The following is a 23,072-nucleotide window of genomic DNA, read 5'->3' on the forward strand; positions in this document are numbered from 1 at the left end:
GTAAATTGCTTCTTTTATTGGGAGGAATAATCTTCACTTCTACTAGACTTCAGTTCAGAATAGCCAGTTACCAAGCACTGATGGCTAAATATCATTACCTGAATTATTGTAATACTTGAGTGCAGGGGACTGGACTAGAAGACCTCTCGAGATCCCTTCCAGTCCTATGATCCTATTATTCCAAATTCACAGACTTCATCAACAAGGAGAGAGCTCGATTTCAGGCTCTCACTGAGGAAGACCAGTTAAGTAGATGCAGCAGATACATCTTTGAGGACAGCAGCTACTGTTATTGTGATGTGCCATGAATTACAGTATCTTTGAATCATTCCAATCACCTACAAGCTATCTTCACTAACGTCCCAGTTTAAAGACATTATGTCTCACTGTTGCTTTCTAGATGAAAATGTCAGCAATCTTATTTGCATCTAGTTCCCTGGTGTTGTCTTGATGCACATTAAGGACAGCTACATTATTCAGTTGTGTCTGTTCTATTGATGACTGGAGATGATTTTTAAGTCTTCTGAAGCTGGAGAATGAGTTCAGGATGATACAGGCACAGTGAAAAGGATTCTTATAAATCTGCAGTACTCTGGAAACATAGTGCTTCAGAGTACCGCAAATGACTACAATATCTCTTTCATGATATGTAACAGCTAATTTAGGCATGTAAAATTGGGATTATATTTTGTCATGTGCATTACTTTGCATTTAACATTGAATTTCATCTGCCATTTTGTTGCCAAGTCACCCAGTTTTGTGAGATCCCTTTGTAACGCTTTGCAGTCTTTTTTTAACTTAACTGTCTTGAGTAATTTTGTACATATGCAAACTTTGCCACCTCCCTTTTTGCCGATCATTTATGAATATGTTGACCAGCACTGATCCCAGTACAAGCCCCTGGGGACAACACTATTTGCCTCTCTCCATTCTGAAAACTGGACACTATTTTTTTCTATGAGTGCTTGAACACCGGAGCATCCACAAAGTTGGCGCCTGTGGTCACAGGGTTCAGAAGTTCCCTTTCCCTGCACCTTCTGTGGCAACCTCATTATCCCAATCTCAACCCCCATCTAAAAGATACTTTAGGCTACCACCTGCCGATTCCCACACACCATTTAGCACTCTTTTTCCACATCTAGAGTGGAATAACGATGGTCAGGTGGGTACATCATCCATTCCAACTATGCGATCGAATTTACCTCCCTCTCTGCCCCCTCCGTAACCTCCATTTTCCACCCTGTGACAGGGTCGGGCCAGATGGCTACAGGAGAGTGATAGAAGACAGCTATATTAGCCCCAGGTTAAGTAGGTCCCTTTTCCCAGAGTAAGGTAACAGGGAAGGTTCCAGAACAATCAGGAACTTTCTGGAAACAATTAAGGCAGACAAGCTGATTAGAACACCTGCAGCCAATCAAGAAGCTGCTAGAATCAATTAAGGCAGGCTAATTAGGGCACCTGCATTTTAAAAAGGAGCTCATTTCAGTTTGTGGTGTGTGTGCGAGGAGCTGGGAGCAAGAAGAGCAAGAAGCTGAGAGTGAGAAGGCATACTACTGGAAGACTGAGAAGTACAAGCATTACCAGACATCAGGAGGAAGGTTCTGTGGTGAGAATAAAGAAGGTGTTGGGAGGAGGCCATGGGGAAGTAGCCCAGGGAGTTGTAGCTGTCATGCAGCTGTTACAGGAACCACTGTAGACAGCTGCAATCCAAAGGGCCCTGGGCTGGAACCCGGAGTAGAGGGCGGGCCCGGGTTCCCCCCATCCCTCCATTCCCCCAACTCCCTACTTGATACCGGAGGAGTTGACCTGGACTGTGGGTTCCATCAGACGAGAAGGTCTCTGGCTTGTTCCCTGATCCACTAGGTGGATCAGCAGAGTCTGCGGGAATTGTTCTTCTTCCTTTTCCCCATGCTGGCCAGTGATGAGGCTAATTGAGTGAACTGCAGATTTGAGCCACAAAAGTGGCCAAACTGAGGTCTGCCATGAACCTCTGAGGCGAGCAAATCCGCCAATAAGCGCAGGACCCACCAAGCCAGAGGAGGAACTTTGTCACAACCCCTTTTCAGGGGCCATTCTTACGAGGAGATTCTCAAACAACATAACAACAAGGAGCTCTTTTCCCACTATAAACCTTGTCCAGGTATGTCTAACACTCCATATTGCTGGTGGGATGAATCTTTCTGTGGTCCTGACGAGAAACCATTTTGAAATTGAGCTTTAGTGGCTTCTCTTCCCCTACACTTCCATAGCTGAATACCATGGATGCTCAAAATGATAAGGTTGACTTGGGGTTTCTGCAAGCCCTTGCTCAGTTTGGTGTCCAGAGTGAATTCTCCTGCCCCAATGAGAGCATAGGAACTACAAAGATTTTTTCTTCTACTCCCTTCACTTATCATTGGTTTAATTAGTGGTGAGACCAGTCAGCAGGTGTGTGGTCTTTGTTCAGTTCTAATGTGTCAGTGGAGATTCAGTTCTATGGATGAGCTCTATCATTCATTTGGTCTTAATTGTAAGCCGAACTGTTGATTTGCTGCTCACAAGATCCCTTACAATAATTTGAGAGGAAACCCTGACAGAGCTTGTTAAGACTTCCCTTAAAGATTGGAGAACTTTATCTAGTTCTGGGGATAGACCCTTTCATCAAATATCTCCAAGGTTTATCCTCTCCAGCTTGGGTCCAGCAGTTTTCATTTCCTATACTTCTATACCTCTGGAATCTGTAAATATCCTGATTTATACTTCTTCTGTGCTTCTGTCTGCCTAAAGCTTTTCTACAGCTCCCATCTCTGCTGTATCTGTATAATACAAGGAATGGTTTAGGCTTCTGACTCCAGGAGAGGGTTCCAGCTCTCCAAGCAGAGCGAGAGGCACCTACCTCTAGCCCAGACTTAGAGGAGTGGGGCTTAGGATCCACCCCTCTCCTCAGCATCTGCTATTCACTAGCTTAGGCAGCACCCTCTCTTGCCTGCTGGCTTTTGTGGATCCTAAGCGTTTTGTGGGCACCTCTCTCTTCCTGTGCATTGTATTTAAAGCCAAGGCACCCAGTTCAGGGTTTGTGAATTCCATTGGGTGGCTAGGCATCTAAAAGTTAGGCACTGCAATACTCAATGTTGGCAATGTCTAAGTCCCTTTGTGGATTTGGGCCTTCGAGCATTCATGGCATTTGCTCAATGCAGCCAAACTCAGTAGTGGGAAGGAGTTCTTTACCTCACTCTGACCGTATCTTCTCCAGTCCTGCATCCATCAGTGCATATCAACCCCAGTTAGTTTCACCATACTTACTATGGCCCCATATTGTTTTAATTCAGGCCTGAGATGTGATTTACAATAGTCAGTACTGCAGTGCTAAGGCATTTTGCAACGTGGGTAAGTTGGGTCTCTTGGGCCATGTATGGCTGAATGGGCCAACTTGAGTTCTCAGGAGGACAAATTTTCTCTGTTTCTGTGGAAACTGAGATGACCCTTATCTGAGTACTGTAGGTTTAGTGTTCCACAATTGTCCTTCTAAGAGGCTTGATCATGCATAAATGCAATGTTTCATCCTTTGGGATTTAGTAGTTCAGTGTAGTATTTTGGTACCTGGAATATTACTTCATCCCCTTGCAGAATTAGTATTCTTCAAGACACTTTGATTCCCTATTGGGAAAAGTTAGTGTATGAGCAGAGTGGCTGAGCTGATGAATTCTGATTTTTGTCCTTGAAGACCTTCTAGTTCTAGTTCTTCATTTAACTGATTCACCCTCCGGACACCAGTGAGAAACTCTGTCTGTGTCTGCCGATTTAACTTTTTACTAATAAGGTTAGAGAATTAATGGTTCAGGAGGAGGGCTGGAATGCATGTTCCTTACTCACCTCTAGAATGCTGAAGTTCTCAGGGAGCTCAGTTAAGACAGAGCACATCTAGTGGAACAGTGTGATTTGTAAGGACTTGTTACATTTCCAGGATTAGGAGTTAGATCCACAAAGGGATTTGGGTGCCATTTTAGACACCTATTTAGATCCTCAAAACGCCCATTCAGCTACTGCCCAATCCTAGGTCTCTAGGCCTAAAGTCCCTAGTCTCCTAAAAGTCCCTTTGGTGCCTAAAAATCTGCCACTGAGCATGTGCACAGCTGCATCAGGACAGACACCCAGGCCCCCAGCTCAAACCTAAAACCTAGTAAACATTCCCCATCTATGTCCCCTGTGAAACCCAATCCAGTAGGCATTCTCAGAGACCACCTAACAGATCAGTCCCCACACAAAGCACAGGAGCAGGTGGTGGTGGTGCCTGTGCCTTCTAGCAAAAAATTATGATAGTTGTGGTGTCTATGCCTTTTAGCCCAGGGGTTAGAGCACTCACCAAGGATGTTGGGCCCCAGGTTCATGTCCCCTCTATATCTAATGTGGAGCAAAGACTTGAACTTGGATTTTCTACATTAGAAGTGAGCACCCAACCACTGAGCTGTAGGGTATTCTTTGGTAGGGTCTCCCCCTCAGTTTCTGTTGTTGAAGCTGTTCAACTTTGTATAATTAAATAGTCATTGGAACTGGGATTTGAAGTGTGGTCTTCCACCTCCTAGTTGAGTGCCCGAACCAATGGGATGTAAAATCATTCTCTCGCCCGGATCCACTGAATATTTAAGTATTTATAGGAAGTGGAACGGCTTCAACAGAAAAGATGGAGAGAGACCTACCTGTTGCTATCCCATAGGCCAGAGGTTAGGTGCTGTCCTGAGAGGTTATAGATGTGGGTTCAGACCTAATCACACAAAGTGGGGTATTTGAATCAGCATCCCCCACATCCCGGGTGAGCGCTCTAACCCCTGGATCAAGATTATAAGGGGGAGTATGTGGCAGCTTCTCTTACTTGTGTTTGCAAGAAAGGGCTTAGACACTTCATTCCAGGAGAGGATAGGGCTCATGACTATAAGTCCCAACCAAAGATGGGCACCTCCCTCTGACCCAGATTTAGGCACCTAAGATCCTTTGGGGGCAGTGCTTAGGTCACACCCTTCTCCTGGGCATTTCCTATGGCTAACATAAGCAGCACCTCGTTCACCTTGCTGGCTGTGGATCCATGGTTAGGTGCCTAGCTCTCCCCATGCATTGCATAGGAAGCCAGGGTGCCTACATCTGGGCTGTGGATTCTACTAAGCAGCAGAGCACCTAAAGTGAGGAGTTGCAGTGCTGAGCCCCCTTTGTGAATCTTACCCTAGCAATAGTCAGTTTTTCATCTCAGTAAGACCTGAATTTGCCTCCTGGTTCTTAATGAGGCAGCCATTCAAACCCACTGTAGAGCTTTCTGAAAATGCCCGCCAGAGTGGCCTGTTTACTTTCTGTTCTCTCAGCTAAGCAGGTGGATGGATGCTTTAGGACTTAGCACTACTCTTCTTCACTTTCTGGTTGCAAGAGAAGATTTGAGTAAACTTTGGGACTAACAGGAACCATCATGCTGTGTTCATTTATGGATGTTGTTTTCCTTTGTTTCTCTACTCAAGTTGCTTTTTTTTCCTCCAGAAAGAGAACAGCATCTGTTAGTTCACTTTTTAAGTGCAGCGTGGGAGTCCTTCAAACACCTTAAAGAGTTGTTTTACCTTGAAGGTCTTAGTAAAGGAACAGATCCTCAGTTACTTATATCTCTGGATGGGTTTTTACATTTTTAACCTGCAGAGATTTGTTTACCCTCCAGTTCAGAGGAGCATCCCCTATAGTCTCTGCAACTTGGGCCGAGGCACTGCAAAAGTAATTTTAGAGGCAACACAAATATCACCAATTTTAAGCACTTGCTTAATGACAGTACTGTGTGTCATCTGCTCTCAGTGATGATTGGTGAAGTGGGAAGAGCAGATATTTGACAATTAAGAATTGCTTATCAGTAATTGGACTTGTCCTAGTAACCTGTTCCCCATTCTACTCCTCCTTTCCTTTCTACTGTAATATGAAGTTCTACACAGTGTGGGAAGTTTCTGACTGGAGGAGAAGAGAGGTGCTTGCCTATATATACCTTACTTGAATGACAGCTTTGTTGCATCCTAAGCTTCCTGTTAGATGAGCTAAGCTGCTGTCAGTGATAATTGGTCGTAGAAAGAGAAAAGAGAAGAATATAATTAATGTCATGTAAATCTTTCTTAACATACCTGCAGTAGTTTCCATCAGTTATCGGATATTATGACATCTAAGGCCTCTTAAACTCTATAGGCCAGGTCCTTGGACCTTCTTAAAGAAGCAACCTCTTAAAGGGTGCATAAGCAGTTCTAAAACTGCATCTGAGGATTTCCCTAGCATAGAGCTCCCATAGCCAGCCCTCTGCCAGCCTGTATTGGTGCTTGCCTCAACATAGATGACATTTTGGGGTGTAGAGAAGCTGGGTAGAGCACAGTGCTTCCCTGCAGACTGTTATCCACCAGTATAAGTTAGTACATTGGCCTTGGCTGCCCCCAGGACCAAGGGATGGAAAAGTAGAGTAAAGCTGCCTAAATTTGTTTCCCAGGAGCACTAAGTGCTGCTATGTCCCCATACTGCTTTAATTCAGCCCTGAGATGTGATTTATAGAAAGCTTTTAATTTTAATGGGGATGCTTGGTGGCTCTGCCTTCAGTATTTAGGAGTGTGATTCTTATCCAGTTAAAGTCCTGAGTGAAATAAAGGTGATGGACTATCTTAATCCATAGAATGCAGAAACCCTTCATGTCCAACTACCACACACAAACTCTAATTCTCATGGGAGGTGGAAAAACTTATAAAAACAGGATTGAACGTTTCTGATATGAGAAAGCAATGAGCTGATGTCCTAACAGTGAAAATTGATCAGGAAATATGGGGAAGAAAGCTCTAGTTTAAAATATTTACAATACAGAAATAAGACAGATATTCTATGAAACACTAGTATTATTATTTAACATTTGTACTACAGTAGCAATTAGAGGCCCTAATCAAAATCTGGATCCCCGTTGTGTGAGGGGCTGTACATACACATTCTAAGCAAGAACTCGCTGCCCAGAAAAGCTTATTATCTAAATAGGCAATATAGACAAGGGATGGGGAAAAGGAATTATTTTGTATGCTAACAAGTAACTTCATAATTGCATTCTTAATTATAGTAAAATTGACTTGTCACAATATGGTGTCTTAGGTTTGTTGATGTTGCTCAGAGAAGCATTCTCACTTCTGAGTGAATTAAGTGTCTATCCCAGAAGAGCACTGTCAGCTTCATGCAGGGACATGTAGGAGTGATTGCTGGATCTCAGATGCCCAGTGCTCACTTATCTTCAATAGGGAGAGTGCTAGCTGTATCACAGTTACTGTATGTGATACACAACATGGATGGTGGCTTCAGAAGAAGCTATTTGCCCAGTGCACTTAGACAGAAAGAGGATGCTTTACTGACAAAACTGCTGTGGAAAAAGAGACTGGAGGTATTCTTCCAGGAAAACAAGGAGATGTCCGTAAGTCTTTGAAAGTTTGCAGCAGAAAATAATAACTGAGCGACTTCATCACAAAAAGACTGTAAGATGTCTTTAAGAAAACGCAGAATATTGTGATTTCTTTTGTTAGAATGTTTTACTTTATTAAAATGCAGTTCAGATATAGGCTCTGATTCACTATGGATTTTAATATACTGTTCAAGGTACGATTTTAAAATACTATTATATTCAGTTTAATCTGAAAATAACTTACGTTATTGTAATGTTTCTTTATCAACAATTAGGTACTTCATGAAGAGACTACAATTCCAGGAACTGATTTGAAATTATCATACTTAAGCTCCAGAGCTGCAGGATATAAATCAGTTCTTAAGATCACCATGACCCAGTCTGTTATACCATTTAACTTAATGAAAGTTCATCTTATGGTGGCAGTGGTGGGAAGACTTTTCCAGAAATGGTTCCCTGCATCCCCAAATCTGGCTTACACTTTCATATGGGATAAAACTGATGCATACAACCAGAAGGTCTATGGCTTATCGGAAGCTGTTGGTATGTACAGTGTGATGCTTTTCTGAATTTATTACTATCTTGGAATCATAGTGTTAAATTGAAACTGACCATATCAGTTGATCAGAAAATATTTAGCACAACAGCATTGTACTGAAATGTATTAGAAAGAATTAAGGTAAACTTTTTATAATAAAAATGTATTTCAAATTAAAAAGAGATCACAAATTGATAGTTTTTCATTTGTATTAAATAACTTGGAGGATAGACCCAATGTGGATAGTTTTTGTGGATCTCATTTTAAGCACGGTGGAAAATTAATGTGGAAAAAACCCACTCTGTACTGCACCCTTGTCTTAGGACAGACTTAGTCTACTGCTCTTTTTAAAAACAAAATAATTTTAACCATCTGAAATTCCTTTTTCAAATTATGAAATATTTGAACAATCTCTGTACGATAAAGGATATACAGGTTTTAATCACAAGCTTAGTATAGAAATGTAAAGTTAGTTTTCTGAACAAAATTCCATTTTTCAACTATGGTGGGGAATATGAAACGTGATTTATTATGATTCCAGTGTCTGTGGGTTATGAATACGAGTCTTGTTTGGATCTAACTCTCTGGGAAAAGCGGACTGCCATTTTGCAGGGATATGAACTGGATGCCTCTAACATGGGTGGTTGGACATTGGATAAACATCATGTGTTGGATGTTCAGAATGGTAAGGACGTATTCTTGTTATTGTTCATTTTAATATTTTACTCTAGTGCCCTTGCTTGAAGCATATTGTTATAATTAATCAAATATTTTCTTCGGTTTAAAAAAGGTACCATACCTGAACAAAGATTTACAGTTTATGCCATATTTCATATTTCTCGCTCCTTAAAATTACATAAACTGTTGGGATTTTCCTTAACAAAGGAAACATCTTACTGAATTTTTTTAGTTTACAAAATTTTATTTTATCTTCAAATTGGTTTTAATATATGTTTAATATTTTAATGACTGTGTGTGCCATTAAGGAAGCCCTGATTTTTAAAAAAAAATCGTATCTCAGAATACTGAAATTGTTTCCTACTAGTTATGTATTATCAGTGTGATGACTGGCACTTTTGCTCCCACTTAGTGAAAATTACATAACAACAATCAAAGCCTCTGCCAGGCCCAGATCTCTTCACTCTTAGACCTCACTTTGGCCCTCAGTTACACAGGAGAAACTCCTACTGAAGTCATAATCCCCAGCAGCAGAATGTCTACCTGGAGAGGGATTCTGTCAGGTCAAAGCACCTGCACCTCCCCTCTACTAGAGCTCTGAGCTGTGCTGGCTGGAAAGGAGAGGGGTGTGTGGCCAAGGCATGCAGGGCATGTCCTGATTCAGCATGTTCCCTGGGCAGCCTCCACAGACAGGGTTCAGACTGCAACTTAAAGTTGACTCAACAGAACTGTGAAGGAAGGATGGCGATGCAAACACTGCCTGCCTTCTGTGAGGTGAATGGGTTTGATGGCCAGCCACAGGCACAAATCAGAGATCTGATTTAAGCCCAAAGTTGTCAAGCTGACTTCTAACTGATAAACAAGGGCCTCATTAAACAGTCATGGGATAAGAGGGAAGGTTCTCTCATGGGTCAGTAAGTGATTAAAAGATAGGAAACGAAGGGTAGGAATAAATGGTCAGTTTTCAGAATGGAGAGAGGTAAATAGTGGTGTCCCCCAGGGATCTGTACTGGGACTAGTGCTGTTCAACACATTCATAAAAGATCTGGAAAAAGGGGTAAACAGTGAGGTGGCAAAATTTGCAGATGATGCAAAACTACTCAAGATAGTTCAGTCCAAAGCAGACTGCAAAGAGTTACAAAGGGATCTCACAAAACTGGGTGATGGAGCAACAAAATGGCAGATGAAATTCAATGTGGATAAATGCAAAGTAATGCACATTGGCAAACATAATCCCAGTTATACATATAAAATGATGGGGTCTAAATTAGCTGTTACCACTCAAAAAAGGAATCTTGGAGTCATTGTGGATACTTCTCTGAAAACATCCACTCAGTGTGCAGCAACAGTCAAAAAAGCAAACAGAATGTTGAGAATCATTAAGAAAGGGATAGATAATAAGACAGCAAATATCATATTGCTTCTATATAAATCCATGGTATGCCCACATCTTGAATACTGCATGCAGATGTGGTCGCCCCATCTCAAAAAAGATATATTGGAATTGGAAAATATACAGAAAAGGGCAACAAAAATGATTAGGTGCATGGAACAGCTTCCATATGAGGAGAGAGTAATAAGAATGGGACTTTTCAGCTTGGAAAAGAAACGACTAAGGGGGGATATGATTGAGGTCTATAAAATCATGACTGGGGTGGAGAAAGTAAATAAGGAAGTGTTATTTACTCCTTCTCATAACACAAGAACTAGAGGTCACCAAATGAAATTAATAGGCAGCAGGTTTAAAACAAACAAAAAAGTATTTTTTCACACAATGCACAGTCAACCTGTGGAACTCTTTGCTACAGGATATTATGAAGGCCAAAACTATAACAGGGTTTAAAAAAAGAACTAGATACATTCATGGGGGATAGGTCCCTCAATGGCTATTAGCAAGAATGGTTTCCCTAGCAACTGTTTGCCAGAAACTGGGAATGGGCAACAGGGGATGGATCACTTGATGATTACCTGTTCTGTTCGTTCCCTCCGGGGCACCTGGCATTGGCCACTGTTGGAAGACAGGATATTTGGGCTAGATGGACCTTTGGTCTGACCCAGTATGGTCATTCTTACGTTCTTATATTCTCACTAACTTCAGCTAATGGGGGACCAATTGTGGATTAGTAAGATTTGAGTTTTCATGGGTGTCAAAAGCAGCATCAATGTGTCTAACATGCTTGTCATTGGCCTATTATAGAGTGTCCTGTCATGCCCCCGCCCCAACTCCACAGAGTACATTTCCATGGAGACAGGCTACTTACAATTCATGTTGCTAATGCTTCTCCTTGTGGCCCTGGCCCTGGCCCTGGCCCTGGCCCTGGCAGGATGTCTCATGAATGACTCTGCAGCACTTTTGGGAACACTGACATCAAGAAGAAGCCAGTGGGGCAGAGAGGCTCTCTTCTCTTAGAATAGGCACTGCTAACTCCTGTACATTTTCATGTGTCACTTCATTGCAGCTAGATTGAACCAGCTCCCCAACAATCAGTTCCACCCTGCCTACTGCTCCTCACTTGATGGAGAAGGGGAGTGGTGGAGATTGCTAGGGACTGCCCAGAGCAACAAAGCAGCAGTCAGAATTATAGTATAGTAATTATAATTTACATAGTGCCTTTCATACTAAAGGATCCAAAACCAAAATTCATATGAGGATTGCTCCACTCCCCAGTGAAATATAGCCAACTTTGGAATAAAACGAGGCAGCTGTTTAACAGTGTTCAGCAGCATGGCATAAGAGTTTAGAAAAGGAAGTGAAGAATACTGTATTCAGTTGAATCTGTAAGGAAAATTAGATAAGCAGAATGAAATTACGCAAGTTGGAATTTGGTCAGGATGTGCTGTACTCTTACAGAAAGTTTGTGGCAGGGCCTCCCTCTAACACTATGCTGGGGCATCAGTTCAGTACTGATCTAGGGCATGTCTACACCACAGCTGAAGGTGCAATTGCACATGTGCCCACTCTAACTTTAATCTAGCACAGGTAACAATAGCAGTGAAAATGCTGTGGCATGGACTTCGGGATGGGCCAGCAACCTGAATACGCACCCAATGTCACCAGCAGGCTTGTCCTGTGGCAGCTAGCCTGAAGTGAAGCCTTATGCCACCATATCTTCACTGCTATTGTTACGGCACTGCAATGACACCTTCATTTGTGGTGTAGCTATCCTGAGAGAGAAGAATGCTCCTTCCAGCAGCATCTAAGTCTTTTGTGGAGGTTTCCCATCTATGTGTTGGCTCAGTTTGATCCTGCTTAGCTGGTGTGATATGATGGGTCGTAACCTAACTGGTACTGCTGAATAGGAGAAAAATAATATAACCAATTAAGGGGAAATGGAAATTTTAAATTTAAAATGTCAGAAAAGAACCATGCAAAATTCTTAAGATATTTATAAAAATGCAAAGATGCATGTTTTATTTAGTCTAGTTTTTTTAAAATTATGAGGTTGTTTCTATTCACAAGGTGAATTGATTGTGGCTTTAAATTATGTTCAAGAGTAGATTTGACAAGTATGACTTTTCAAAGTGACATGTGTCTAATTGAATAAAGAAAGTAGTTAGTTGTAATGACAAGGTGGATGAGCTGGAGAAATTTATTCAGAGGGTACAGACAGTGACAGGTGTTTGTATGGACACCCTGAACCACTGCAATAAATATTCTAATGTTCATCTTTCCATTCTGTGATAATAGAGGAGAAATATGAAGGACCAATTTTTCAAAGTAATGACAGAATAAATCATGTGCACTAGTGCAGAGTCTTGACTTGTAGGAGTCTTCTTATAAAAATTATAGAACTTAGCTATTTCAGCAAAATTATGGTTCCATGATTGTCACAAATGATGTAATCATAGGAAGGGGATTTCAGATGCCATTAATGCATTCTTTCTCAGACTATTCATGAAAAACAAACTCCATTTGCTATTATGATGCAGCCTTATTTTGATGACTTTTCTTTAAGTTTTCGTAAGCCAGTTTCATCCTTTCTGATTTCATAATGTATATTTGCTCTGGTATTTACCTCCACCAAATTGTATGACATTAAAAAAGTAACTGAAGCAACCAAAAACAGTTTAAGTGAAAAAGGAAAGATATTTATTCTGATCTCTTTTCAACTTAAGAAGTGCCTTGCAGGAAAAGTGGGGGGAAGGGGAGCGACACACCTTCTCAAGTTTCCTAAATGTGTTTTTGTAAGATTGATTGTTTTAACAGTATCTCAAAAAAGAAGAGTTACCATTAGCACCAAAAACTGCTTTTGAAACTTTGTACTCAAGAAATAAAACATGTAGCACTATAAAGTACAAAGGGACATGTGGTTTACATGGATTATACCACATGAAGATTTATTGTGACATATGAGCGTAACAATAATAGCTGACCATCCATACAGCAGACCTTCATGGAGTCATTGATCTGTATAATAATGAGGACGCTGGTAACATTTAACTGAGTCCAAATTCAAACATAATTCTCTAACTGAAAAATTTAACATCAGGTATGTATTTTGCTTCCCACATTCCCTGTGAAGGCCATATAAAAGTACTGCTGGCATATTCCTTTGTCTTCATAAAATGACTGTACTTTTCAAACCTAAATAAATTAGGTTTAAGGAGCAGATTGGCCTGCCACTACATTTTTTGTTGTATTTGACATTTTTAATAACCATATAGAACTGCAGATGTATTCTAGGTGCAGACTTTGTTACCAGGGATAGATTATTATTGTACAGTGAAAAAAGACACTTTTATTATGTGAAATTGAGTCTCAGAACTTTTTTGAAGTATCCCCTTATTAATATTTGATGTATGTGGTAGTTGTCCAGTCATATTTAACAGGTTGTTTTTAATTAGTTACTGTATGATTGCAGGAATGAAACTCCCAAATATAAATCCATCTTTTCCAATAATCAGTGTACATGCAGTTAGAACTCCAGTCTTTTGAGTGAGATTTTCAAACCAAAGGGATTTAGAAGCATATGTCTCATAAAAAATAAATGGATTATGTGATTTTTGTAATTTAAAAAAAAAAAATTCCCCTTCAATTATAAATATAAAAAGTCATAAACAGAATGATTGTAAACATGTTTATATTACAGATGTTAGTATTTTTAATATTCTACTATATATTTTGAACAAGAGGGTTATTTTCAGTGTTTCTTAATTTGGTGCTATGGGTTCTCTAAGTGAATTTCCGATTTATTTGTAAATTAATTTTATGAAAAAAAATGTCTTGCATAAGGTAGGTTTGCTGTTAATGATCATCATTTCCTGAACGTGACTTTGCTGTGAGAAGCAATTGTATTTTTATTTCTATCAGGTATCCTCTACAAAGGAAATGGTGAAAATCAATTTATTTCTCAGCAACCTCCAGTTGTTAGTAGCATCATGGGCAATGGACGAAGACGCAGCATCTCATGCCCAAGTTGCAATGGCCAAGCTGATGGTAATAAACTACTAGCTCCAGTAGCCTTAGCTTGTGGGATAGATGGCAGCCTATATGTAGGGGATTTCAACTATGTTCGGCGGATATTCCCATCTGGAAATGTAACTAGTGTTCTTGAACTCAGGTATGTCTTTTCCTAGTCTGGGACTTTTGGAATTAAGATGGTGTTGAGAATTAAAATATGGGATAGTTTTCTGACATTTTGTAAGTTAATATATCCAAATTTTTTACATAATGCATTGAACCGAAAGAATTAAACCAATTTAAAAATGAAGTAAATTTGATTAACTCTAAAATGTTTAACTATGCATATCTCTATCTAAAAATATTGTAGCAATTCAAACTAGCCTAATTATTTCCTGTTTTAGAGTCAAAATAAGTTAACTCTGGTGGATCAAAGTTCATAATTCATCTTCTTCACTAGAATAATAATAGTTTAAATTCTGCCTTCTGCTCCTCTTGTTTCTTTTCTAACCTTTTTTTCTAATATTGCTTTTCCACTCTTCTTTACTTGCTCCCACCAAGAAATAAAGATTTTAGACATAGGTAAGCATTTTTAAGGAAATGTATATTTCTTCTGTCCATTTTTACAAATGAATGTGTATTGTGGATTAGTCAGTTCCGGTATTGTTATTGTATGAGGAGTGCTTTTCAAAAATAATGACTTCAGCTGCAAAGGAGAGCATGTTGCCTTTGGTTATGCCAGTTGTCAAGTTCTAGAATTACTGATATTCAATTCCTGTTCTCAGCTCCATTAAGGACCCTCTTTGTGCCCTGCCCCCTTCAGATCCTGTCCTCTTTTGCATCCTACTTTTAGCCGCAGGTTCCCATTTTCTGTACCCAGTTTTTGTCACTTCCAATCCCCAGTCACTGTTCCCATTTATGCTGCCTGCCCCCTTCTCCTGTCTCCCAGTCTTAAACCCTGCCTCTGGCTCCCCTCTTATCCCTTGCTAGCAGCATTATTGCCAACTTCAGTCATTCAAAACTCATTAGGCTGACCCAAAATATGATGATGATAGCTTAAAATTCATGAGATTTGTGAATATAATATATTTTGAGTTTCTTTTATTAGCCTTCGGATTTGGGGCCTTTTGGGATTCATATTTCAAGATTTTTTGTACAACCACAAGGGCAAGAAACATACTTTTAAAAAAAACTGAAAGCTGAAGTTGTTGCATAGTAACATGACTCCAAGATTCACAAGATGACAAGAGTTGGGAACGCTGGCAGGCACTCCGAAGGCTACAGCTACCTTCTCCTCCTCCTGGCTGCTCCAGACTGGTTTGGCTACAGCAAGGGGAGCACCCAGAGGAGAGAAAGAGAGGCAGCTTGACTCCCTGCAGTTTCTCTGCCTTACCAGCTCCTGGTAGTAAGGAGGAGAAACTTTGTGGGTAGCCGGTTGTCTTGTTGGACATGTGACATTACAGCAGGGCTCTGTGACAAGACTGATAAGTGTGTGTCGTGACAGACATGAGGCTCAGCAGTCATACCAATTTTCATATTAGCTGTGTTCATGCGTCCTGTCAGGTGATGGTTGGTTGGTTGGTTTTAAACAAATATCCATAGACTCACATTTCATTTTTTCATATGCCTGGATTTTCTTAAGATTTACTCTTCTTCTGGCCATACTAGCTCATATGGATTTTCTTTCCTTAATTTTGGAGGGGTTTTTTTTATTTAAGAAGTAATAGTGCAGATAGTTCAGGAAGTGTCATTTCCGGTAGTGTCATCAAGAAATCCCATGATTAAATACAATATTCTGAATTCTTTAAATTATACTGTTAACGATCAGAATTCTGAGTTTTCTTTTTGCATATTCTAGATCAGGGTTGAGCAAACTTTTTGGCCCGAGCACCACATTGGGGAATAGAAATTGTATGGCGGGCCATGAATGCTCACAAAATTGGGGTTGGGGTGCGGAAGGGGGTTCGGGCTCTGGGGTGGGGCTGGGGATGAGAGGTTTGGGGTGCAGGAGGGTGCTCCGGGCTGGGATCGAGGGGTTTGGAGAGCGGAAGGGGGATCAGGGCTGGGGCAGGGGCTTGGGGAGAGGCTCAGGGGGTGCAGGCTCCGAGCAGCACTTACCTCAAGCAGCTCCTGGAAGCACTGGTATATCCCTTCTCTGGCTCCTATGCAGAGGTACAGCCAGGCGGCTCTTCACACTGCCCCATCTGCAGGCACCACCCCCTGCAGTTCCCATTGGAGCACGTAGGAGCCAGAAAGGGGCCATGCCACGGCTTCCGGGAGCCACATAGTGCAGCCCCAACCCTGTGCCCCAGCCAGAGCGGGGCCAAGCCGCGTGGTGCGGCCCCAACCCAGCGCCCCGGCCAGAGTGCCGAAGCAGGGCTGAGCTGCATGGTCCAGCCCTCGACCCAGCGCCCCAGCTGGAGTGGGGCAAAGCTGAATGGTCTGGCTCCTGATCCAGCGCCATGGCCGGAGCACCGGAGCAGGGCCGAGCCGCTGGTGCAGCCCGGACCCAGCGCCCCACCCAGAGCATTGGAATGGGGCTGAGCTGTGTGGTGCGGCTTGCAGATCAGCTTAAAATGGCTCGCGGGCCATAGTTTGCCCACCCCTGTTCTAGATAGGTTTTTGTTTTTTCAAACACAATTCAGACACACTCCCTATTTGGCTAGTGTGGTGCTTTAACTAGTATGCCACATTTTGTTTAGATAATAAATTTGTTTTAGTTTGTGGTTTTAAAAATATTACACCATGTGCAGTATCACAGAGCTCCTCCATTGCCTTTTCAAACATTTGCATATCACTAAGTAGTTTAGGGAATGAAGACTTGTCATCTAGCGAGACATATTTCCCTATGATATAGCAGTAATATTCCCCACTATCACTTGTGATGCTACAGTCACATTCTCAGCTGGAAATTGGGCTGGCAGGATTAAGGGAAATTGAGGAGGATGTGCTTTTCTCCTGTGGATGTGTGCTCTCCAGCTAATGGAAGTGATGCATTTCTTCTGCACAAGGGTAGAATGGAATTTCAGAGGACTGTGCAAAAGGTGTGCACCAATTGTATGTTGTGGAGCTCAGCTTCTTGGGGACATCATGCACTTTCTGCCTGGGGTGGAAAGACATGTAAAGGTTCCACAGAAGCCATTGCAAAAATGGCTGTGGAGCTATTGTGCAAGAGGATTCTTACCTACTGTGCACCCTGACATGACCTGCTCTAGGGTTACAATTTGCCCCTTTAGCCCTGGGGGTGGGGGGTGGAGAGAGGAATATTTCACATTACTCAAGAGCAACTACCTCTACAGGCAATCAAAGAACAGAGCTGATGGGCTCCAAGTCCAGAGGTTGTGGTCAACCCCTGAAGGCTGCAGGCAGATTCTTCTGCTTTGCTTTTTCTACTCTTGAGTGTTCCACAAGGATTTGCATCATTGACAACAACATGATACTTGGTTTAGAGGGAGGAGAAGGCAGCACATATAGTTTCACTTGCAAAACATTCAAGTTACTAGAGAGATTTCTATTTAAACTAAGATGTAGGCAATGTAGCCTTTGACATGTCACTTTACAGCTTGTCAGCACAGGACTCTAAAGCAAAGAAAATACACTCTAATACTCATTCATCCCATAATAATAATGAAGGCTAAATAGTATCACAGAGCTATTATCTATTGAAGCAGCACTTTTCATACCCATCCACTAAAGGATCTATTAATATTTACAGACTCTGATTTTGATAGATTTAAAAACAGAATAATGTATAAAAATATTTTACTTTATATCTTGCCTTTACTAAAGCATTTGATACTGTCTCACTTGACCTTCTCATAAACAAATTAAGGAAATGCAACCTAGATGGAGCTACTATAAGGTAGGTGCAAAACTGGTTGGGAAACCATTCCCAGAGAGGAGTTATCAGTGGTTCACAGTCATGCTGGAAGGGCATAACGAGTGGGGTCCCCCAGGATCAGTTCTGGGTCCGGTTCTGTTCAGCATTTTCATCAATGATTTAGATAATGGTATAGAGAGTACAATTACAAAGTTTGCAGACAATACCAAGCTGAGAGGGGTTGCAAGTGCTTTGGAGGATAGGATTAAAATTCAAAATGGTCTGGACAACCTGGAGAAATGGTCTGAAGTAAACAGGATGAAATTCAATAAGGACAAATGCAAAGAACTCCTTTTAGGAAAGAACACTCAGTTGCACACGTACAAAATGGGAAATGATTGCCTAGGAAGGGAGTACTGTGGAAAGGGATCTGGGGGTCATAGTGGACCACAAACTAAATATGAGTCACAGTGTAACACTGTTGCAAAAAAAGCAAACATCCTTCTGGGATGTATTAGTAGGAATGTTGCAAGCAAGACATGAGAAGTAATTCTTCCGCTCTACTCTGAACTGATTAGGCCTCAACTGTAGTACTGTGGCCAGTTCTGGGTACCACATTTCAGGAAAGATGTGGACAAATTGGAGAAAGTGCAGAGAAGAGCAACAAAAATGATTAAAGGTCTAGAAAACATGACCTATGACGGAAGATTGAAAAAATTGGGTTTGTTTCATCTGGAAAAGACTGAGAGGGGACATGATAACAGTTTTCAAGTACAGGAACTCCTCACTTAATGATGTTGTTATGTTCCTGAAAAATGCTACTTTAAGCGAAACGATGTTAAGCGAATACAATTTCCCCATAAGAATTAATGTAAATGAGGGGGTTAGGTTCCAGAGAAATTTTTTTCACGACACAAAAGACTCTCTCTCTCTCTCTATATATATATATAAAATTCTATTATTGTTTAACCGGGTGAATTATTAATTATTTTAATTGCATGATTAATCGTGATAAATTTTTTAATCGCATGACAGCCCTGATAATTTTTTAAAATGTTAAATATTGTTTTTGTGAGAATTGCTGAAACCCAAGCAGAGTTGGACCTTGCAAAGGTAATTAAAACCAATAGTAAAAGGTTCTATAGCTGTACAAATAAGAAGAAAACAAGGAAAGAAGTGGGACCGCTAAGCACTGAGGATGGGGTAGAGATAAAAGATTATCTAGGCATGGCCTAACACCTAAACAAATAATAATTTCCTCAGTTTTTAATGTGGCTAATGAAGAATTTAGGGGTAGTGGCAGGGTGGCTAATGGCAACTAGGATATGGAGGTAGAAATTACCACAGCCAAGGTGGAAGTTGAAGTCAAACTTGGACATCTTAATGGGTCTGGGTAATCTGTATCCAAGAATATTAAAGGAATGGCACGTGACATTGCAAACCCAATAGCAGGATTTTTAATGAATCTGTAAATCCTCTGACTGGAGAATTACTAATATAGTTCCTATTTTTAAGAAAGGGGGAAAGGTGATCCAGGAAACTACAGGCCTGTTGACCTCATTTGTATGCAAGGTCTTAAAACAAATTTTGAAAAAGAAAGTAGTTAAGGACTTGGAGGTGAACGGTAATTGGGATAAAATACAACATGGTTTTACAAAAGGTAGATCGTGCCAATCTAATCTGATCTCCTTCTTTGAGAAGGTAACTGGCTTCTTAGACAAAGGAAATGCAGTAGATCTAATCAGTCTGTATTTCAGTAAGGCATTTGATACAGTTATACATGGGAAATTATTACTTAAATTGGAGAAGATGGGATTTAATATGAGAATTGAAAGGTGGACAAGGAACTAGTTAAAGGGGAGACTAAAACGGATCTTATTGAAAGGTGAACTGTCAGGCTGGCGGAAGTTTACCAGTGGAGTTCTTCAGGGATCGGTCTTGGAATCAATCTTATTCAACATTTTTATTACTGTCCTTGGTACAAAAATTGAGAGTGTGCTAATAAAATTTGTGGATGACACAAAGTTGGGAGGTATTGTCAATACAGAGGAGGATCAGAATATCATACAAGAAGATCTGGATGACCTTGTAAACTGAAGTAATAGAAATGGGATGAATTTTAACAATGCGAAGTGCAAGGTCATGCATTTAGGGATTAACAACAAGAAGTTTTGCTATAAAGTGGGGGATTTATCAGTTGGAAGCAACAGAAGAGGAGAAAGACCTGGGTGTGCTGGTTGATTGCAGGATGACTAAGCCATCAATGTGATGTGACCATGAAAAAGGCTAATGCAATCTTAGGATGCATAAAGGCACAGTATTTCCAGTGGAGACAGAAAAGTGTTTGTACCATTATACAATAGTGAGACCTCATCTGGAATACTGTGCACAATTCTGATCTCCCATGTTTAAGAAAGATTAATTCAGACTGGAACAGGTGCCAAGAAGGGCTGATCTGAAGAATGGAAAACCTACCTTATTAGAGGAGACTCAAAGAGCTTGGCTTGTTTAGCCTAACCAAAAGAAGGCTGAGGGGAGACGATTACTCTCTATAAATACATCAGAGGGATAAATACCAGGGAGGGAGAGGAGTTATTTAAGTTAAGCGCCAATGTGGACACAAACAAATGGATATAAACTGGCCATAAACAAGTTTAGGCTCGAAATTATGTGAAGCTTTCTAGCCATAAGAGAAGTGAAGTTCTGGAACATCCTTCCAAGGGGAGCAGTGCGGGCAAAAAGCCTAACTGGTTTCAATAAGTGATGGGACTGCCTACAATGGCATGTGGCCCAGCAGTGACTGGCAGTAGCAAAAATTCCCAGTGGCCAGAGAGGGAACACTAGATGGGAAGGGTTCTGAGTTACTACAGAGAATTCTTTTCCAGGTGTCTGGGTGGTGGGTCTTGCCCACATGCTCAGGGCCTAACTGATCACCATATTTGGGGTTTGGAAGGAATTTTCATCAGGATCAGATTGGCAGAGGCCCTGGGGGGGTTCACCTTCCTCTGCAGCATGGGGCAGGGCTCACTTGCAGGTTTAAAGTAGTGTAAATGGTGGATTCTCTGTAACTTGAAGTCTTTAAATCACGATTTGAGGACTTCGGTAACTTAGCCAGAGTTTAGGGGTCTGGTACAGGAGTGGGTGGGTGAGGTTCTGTGGCCTGCAATGTGCAGGATGTCAGACTAGATGATCACAATGGTCCCTTCTGAGTCTGAGTCCATGCTGCTTTCTTACTGCATGCGCTTCGAAGTCCCCTACAATGAGTCAGACAATGCTGGATAACTTAAGGAGAAGTAACTTGGATTTAGATTCTATTTCTTTGATTTTGCAGATGTGTCAGAATCTTAGTATTTTAAATTGCGGTTAAATAAAATGGCCTCAGTAGCCAATCAATATCACCAGTTGTTTTCAGTAATTATATAGTATGCTCATCCCTGTACTATGGCTACTGGTTGTAAACTTAATTCACTAACCATATGTAATAGAAATCCCCGAGTTCTGATTTGCTCTTCAGAATTCAGCATTGGTGTGCCTATAACAAATATGGCTACCTCAACTTTTGAGCTTTCAGTCGAAAATAAATTATATATTTATACCATTTATGTCTCAAAAATATACTGTAATTAGACATTTCTATTTAACAACTTGAAGAGCCTTATATTAACTATGTAATAATATCCTGAGTAAACAAACTCCACATCTGATAATTTCCTTAAAAACAGAAATCACTTTCAAATGATCATCTAAATAACTTTGTATTAATGAAAATCTATTACTTACCACTAAGAAAAGTGATCTTAACTAATAATTACTTTTTGCTTATAATTAGAACTGTGTATTAAAATTAGAAACCTTATCCTCATTTATTTATCAAATAATTAACCACTGTTTATTAAAAACAGGAAATATACTGTGTATATAAATTATTCACAGTTGTTGATCTGATGATCCTGTATTCCAACACTAAAAATTATCCTAAATAGTCATTTCATTTGTATTTAAAATGCACAAAATATTTCTTAAAAACCAAAGTAATCATGTAAATGTAAATAGTTTGTACACCAGTATACTATAAATTATTTGTGTTATAATTAAGCATTGAAAGTATGTTTCAGTAATTAGCTTGGTACTTTAACAATTTCAGATTTACATTAACAACACAAATTTAATGTAAACTTTCATGTAATTGTTTTCAGCTGTGTTATATAATGTTTAATTCTGTAACACACTCACGAAAGCTTATGCTCAAATAAATTGGTTAGTCTCTAAGGTGCCACAAGTACTCCTTTTCTTTTTGCGAATACAGACTAACACGGCTGTTACTCTGAAACCTGTCATTTACAAAAGGTGTTTAAGTACTTTAAGTACTAAGCATTTGATATAATTTATCTGCTTCATTGATTTCTTTACTGTGAACCAAAATGTTAAAACAATTTTATGTATATGGCACTCTGCTATAGTTTTAAAGTAGCTAGCCATAAAAAGCTGTCCCTATAATTTGTTCACAACTTCTTCATGTTGGTCTCTGTTGCTTTTTGCAAGTGGCAGTGTATAAAATGTGTTACATTAGCACTGATTTATATTTACAAAATGTGAGACACTACCTTTTTGTGAACAGATGTTTGGATATCGTCATGATCGGTAGATATGTTTTAGGAGTGCATTTGCGAACATATCAGAAATGGAACTGACTATTCTGGCACTATGGCTAAATGCGTTAGGAGGCCATCAGAAATCACCTTCTGTACTTGAATGACCTCATCTCTGTTCTTAGTGCCATATATCAGGTCAAGAATCATAACTGCAGCAGGTTCAGTTACTGGGTCATGATATATCAACTAAGAGGGGTGCTCTCCGGAGTTGCTTTTTCTCTAGTAGGGGGAGAAAAGAGTAATTCTCAATGATGTGGTAACACCAGAGCAGCAAACCATATGTTTCTGGGAAAATGGATAGCAATACAGGCTTTCTTTCACTATAATGAAGGCTATGTTGGCATAGTTAGTAGTTTTGTGCCCAAAATGTACAGTATCTTGAAATCTGATTCTTTGTGTAAAGGAAAAAAACTGCACTCAGTGCTGTGATGAAAAAGATGAATTTTCCTAATTTATTAAATCATGTATATCATGCTTTTGAGAGGAACAGATTAAACCAATACTAAGGAGAACGTCTTATCTCCTGTCCACGAACTAATAATATGAACCCTACCTTATCTGTTTATGAA

At 40.4% G+C, this 23,072-nt stretch overlaps 1 protein-coding gene across 10 annotated transcripts in view; it reads left to right on the forward strand.

Annotated features, from left to right (window-relative positions):
• Positions 1-23,072, forward strand: part of TENM3 (teneurin transmembrane protein 3) — a 468,379-nt gene that overhangs the window by 402,709 nt on the left and 42,598 nt on the right. For 5 of the 10 annotated variants that reach the window (XM_077814520.1, XM_077814521.1, XM_077814523.1 and 2 more), the window contains 4 exons: positions 7,690-7,957; positions 8,494-8,637; positions 13,942-14,191; positions 14,593-14,613. In XM_077814520.1, coding sequence (XP_077670646.1) covers positions 7,690-7,957; positions 8,494-8,637; positions 13,942-14,191; positions 14,593-14,613 — 683 coding nt within the window. The remainder of the gene's footprint in view (positions 1-7,689; positions 7,958-8,493; positions 8,638-13,941; positions 14,192-14,592; positions 14,614-23,072) is intronic. The other 5 variants (XM_077814522.1, XM_077814524.1, XM_077814526.1 and 2 more) reach the window with 1 other exon arrangement.

This window comes from Eretmochelys imbricata, chromosome 4 (genome assembly GCF_965152235.1).
Source record: "Eretmochelys imbricata isolate rEreImb1 chromosome 4, rEreImb1.hap1, whole genome shotgun sequence".
NCBI lineage: Eukaryota > Metazoa > Chordata > Testudines > Cheloniidae > Eretmochelys > Eretmochelys imbricata.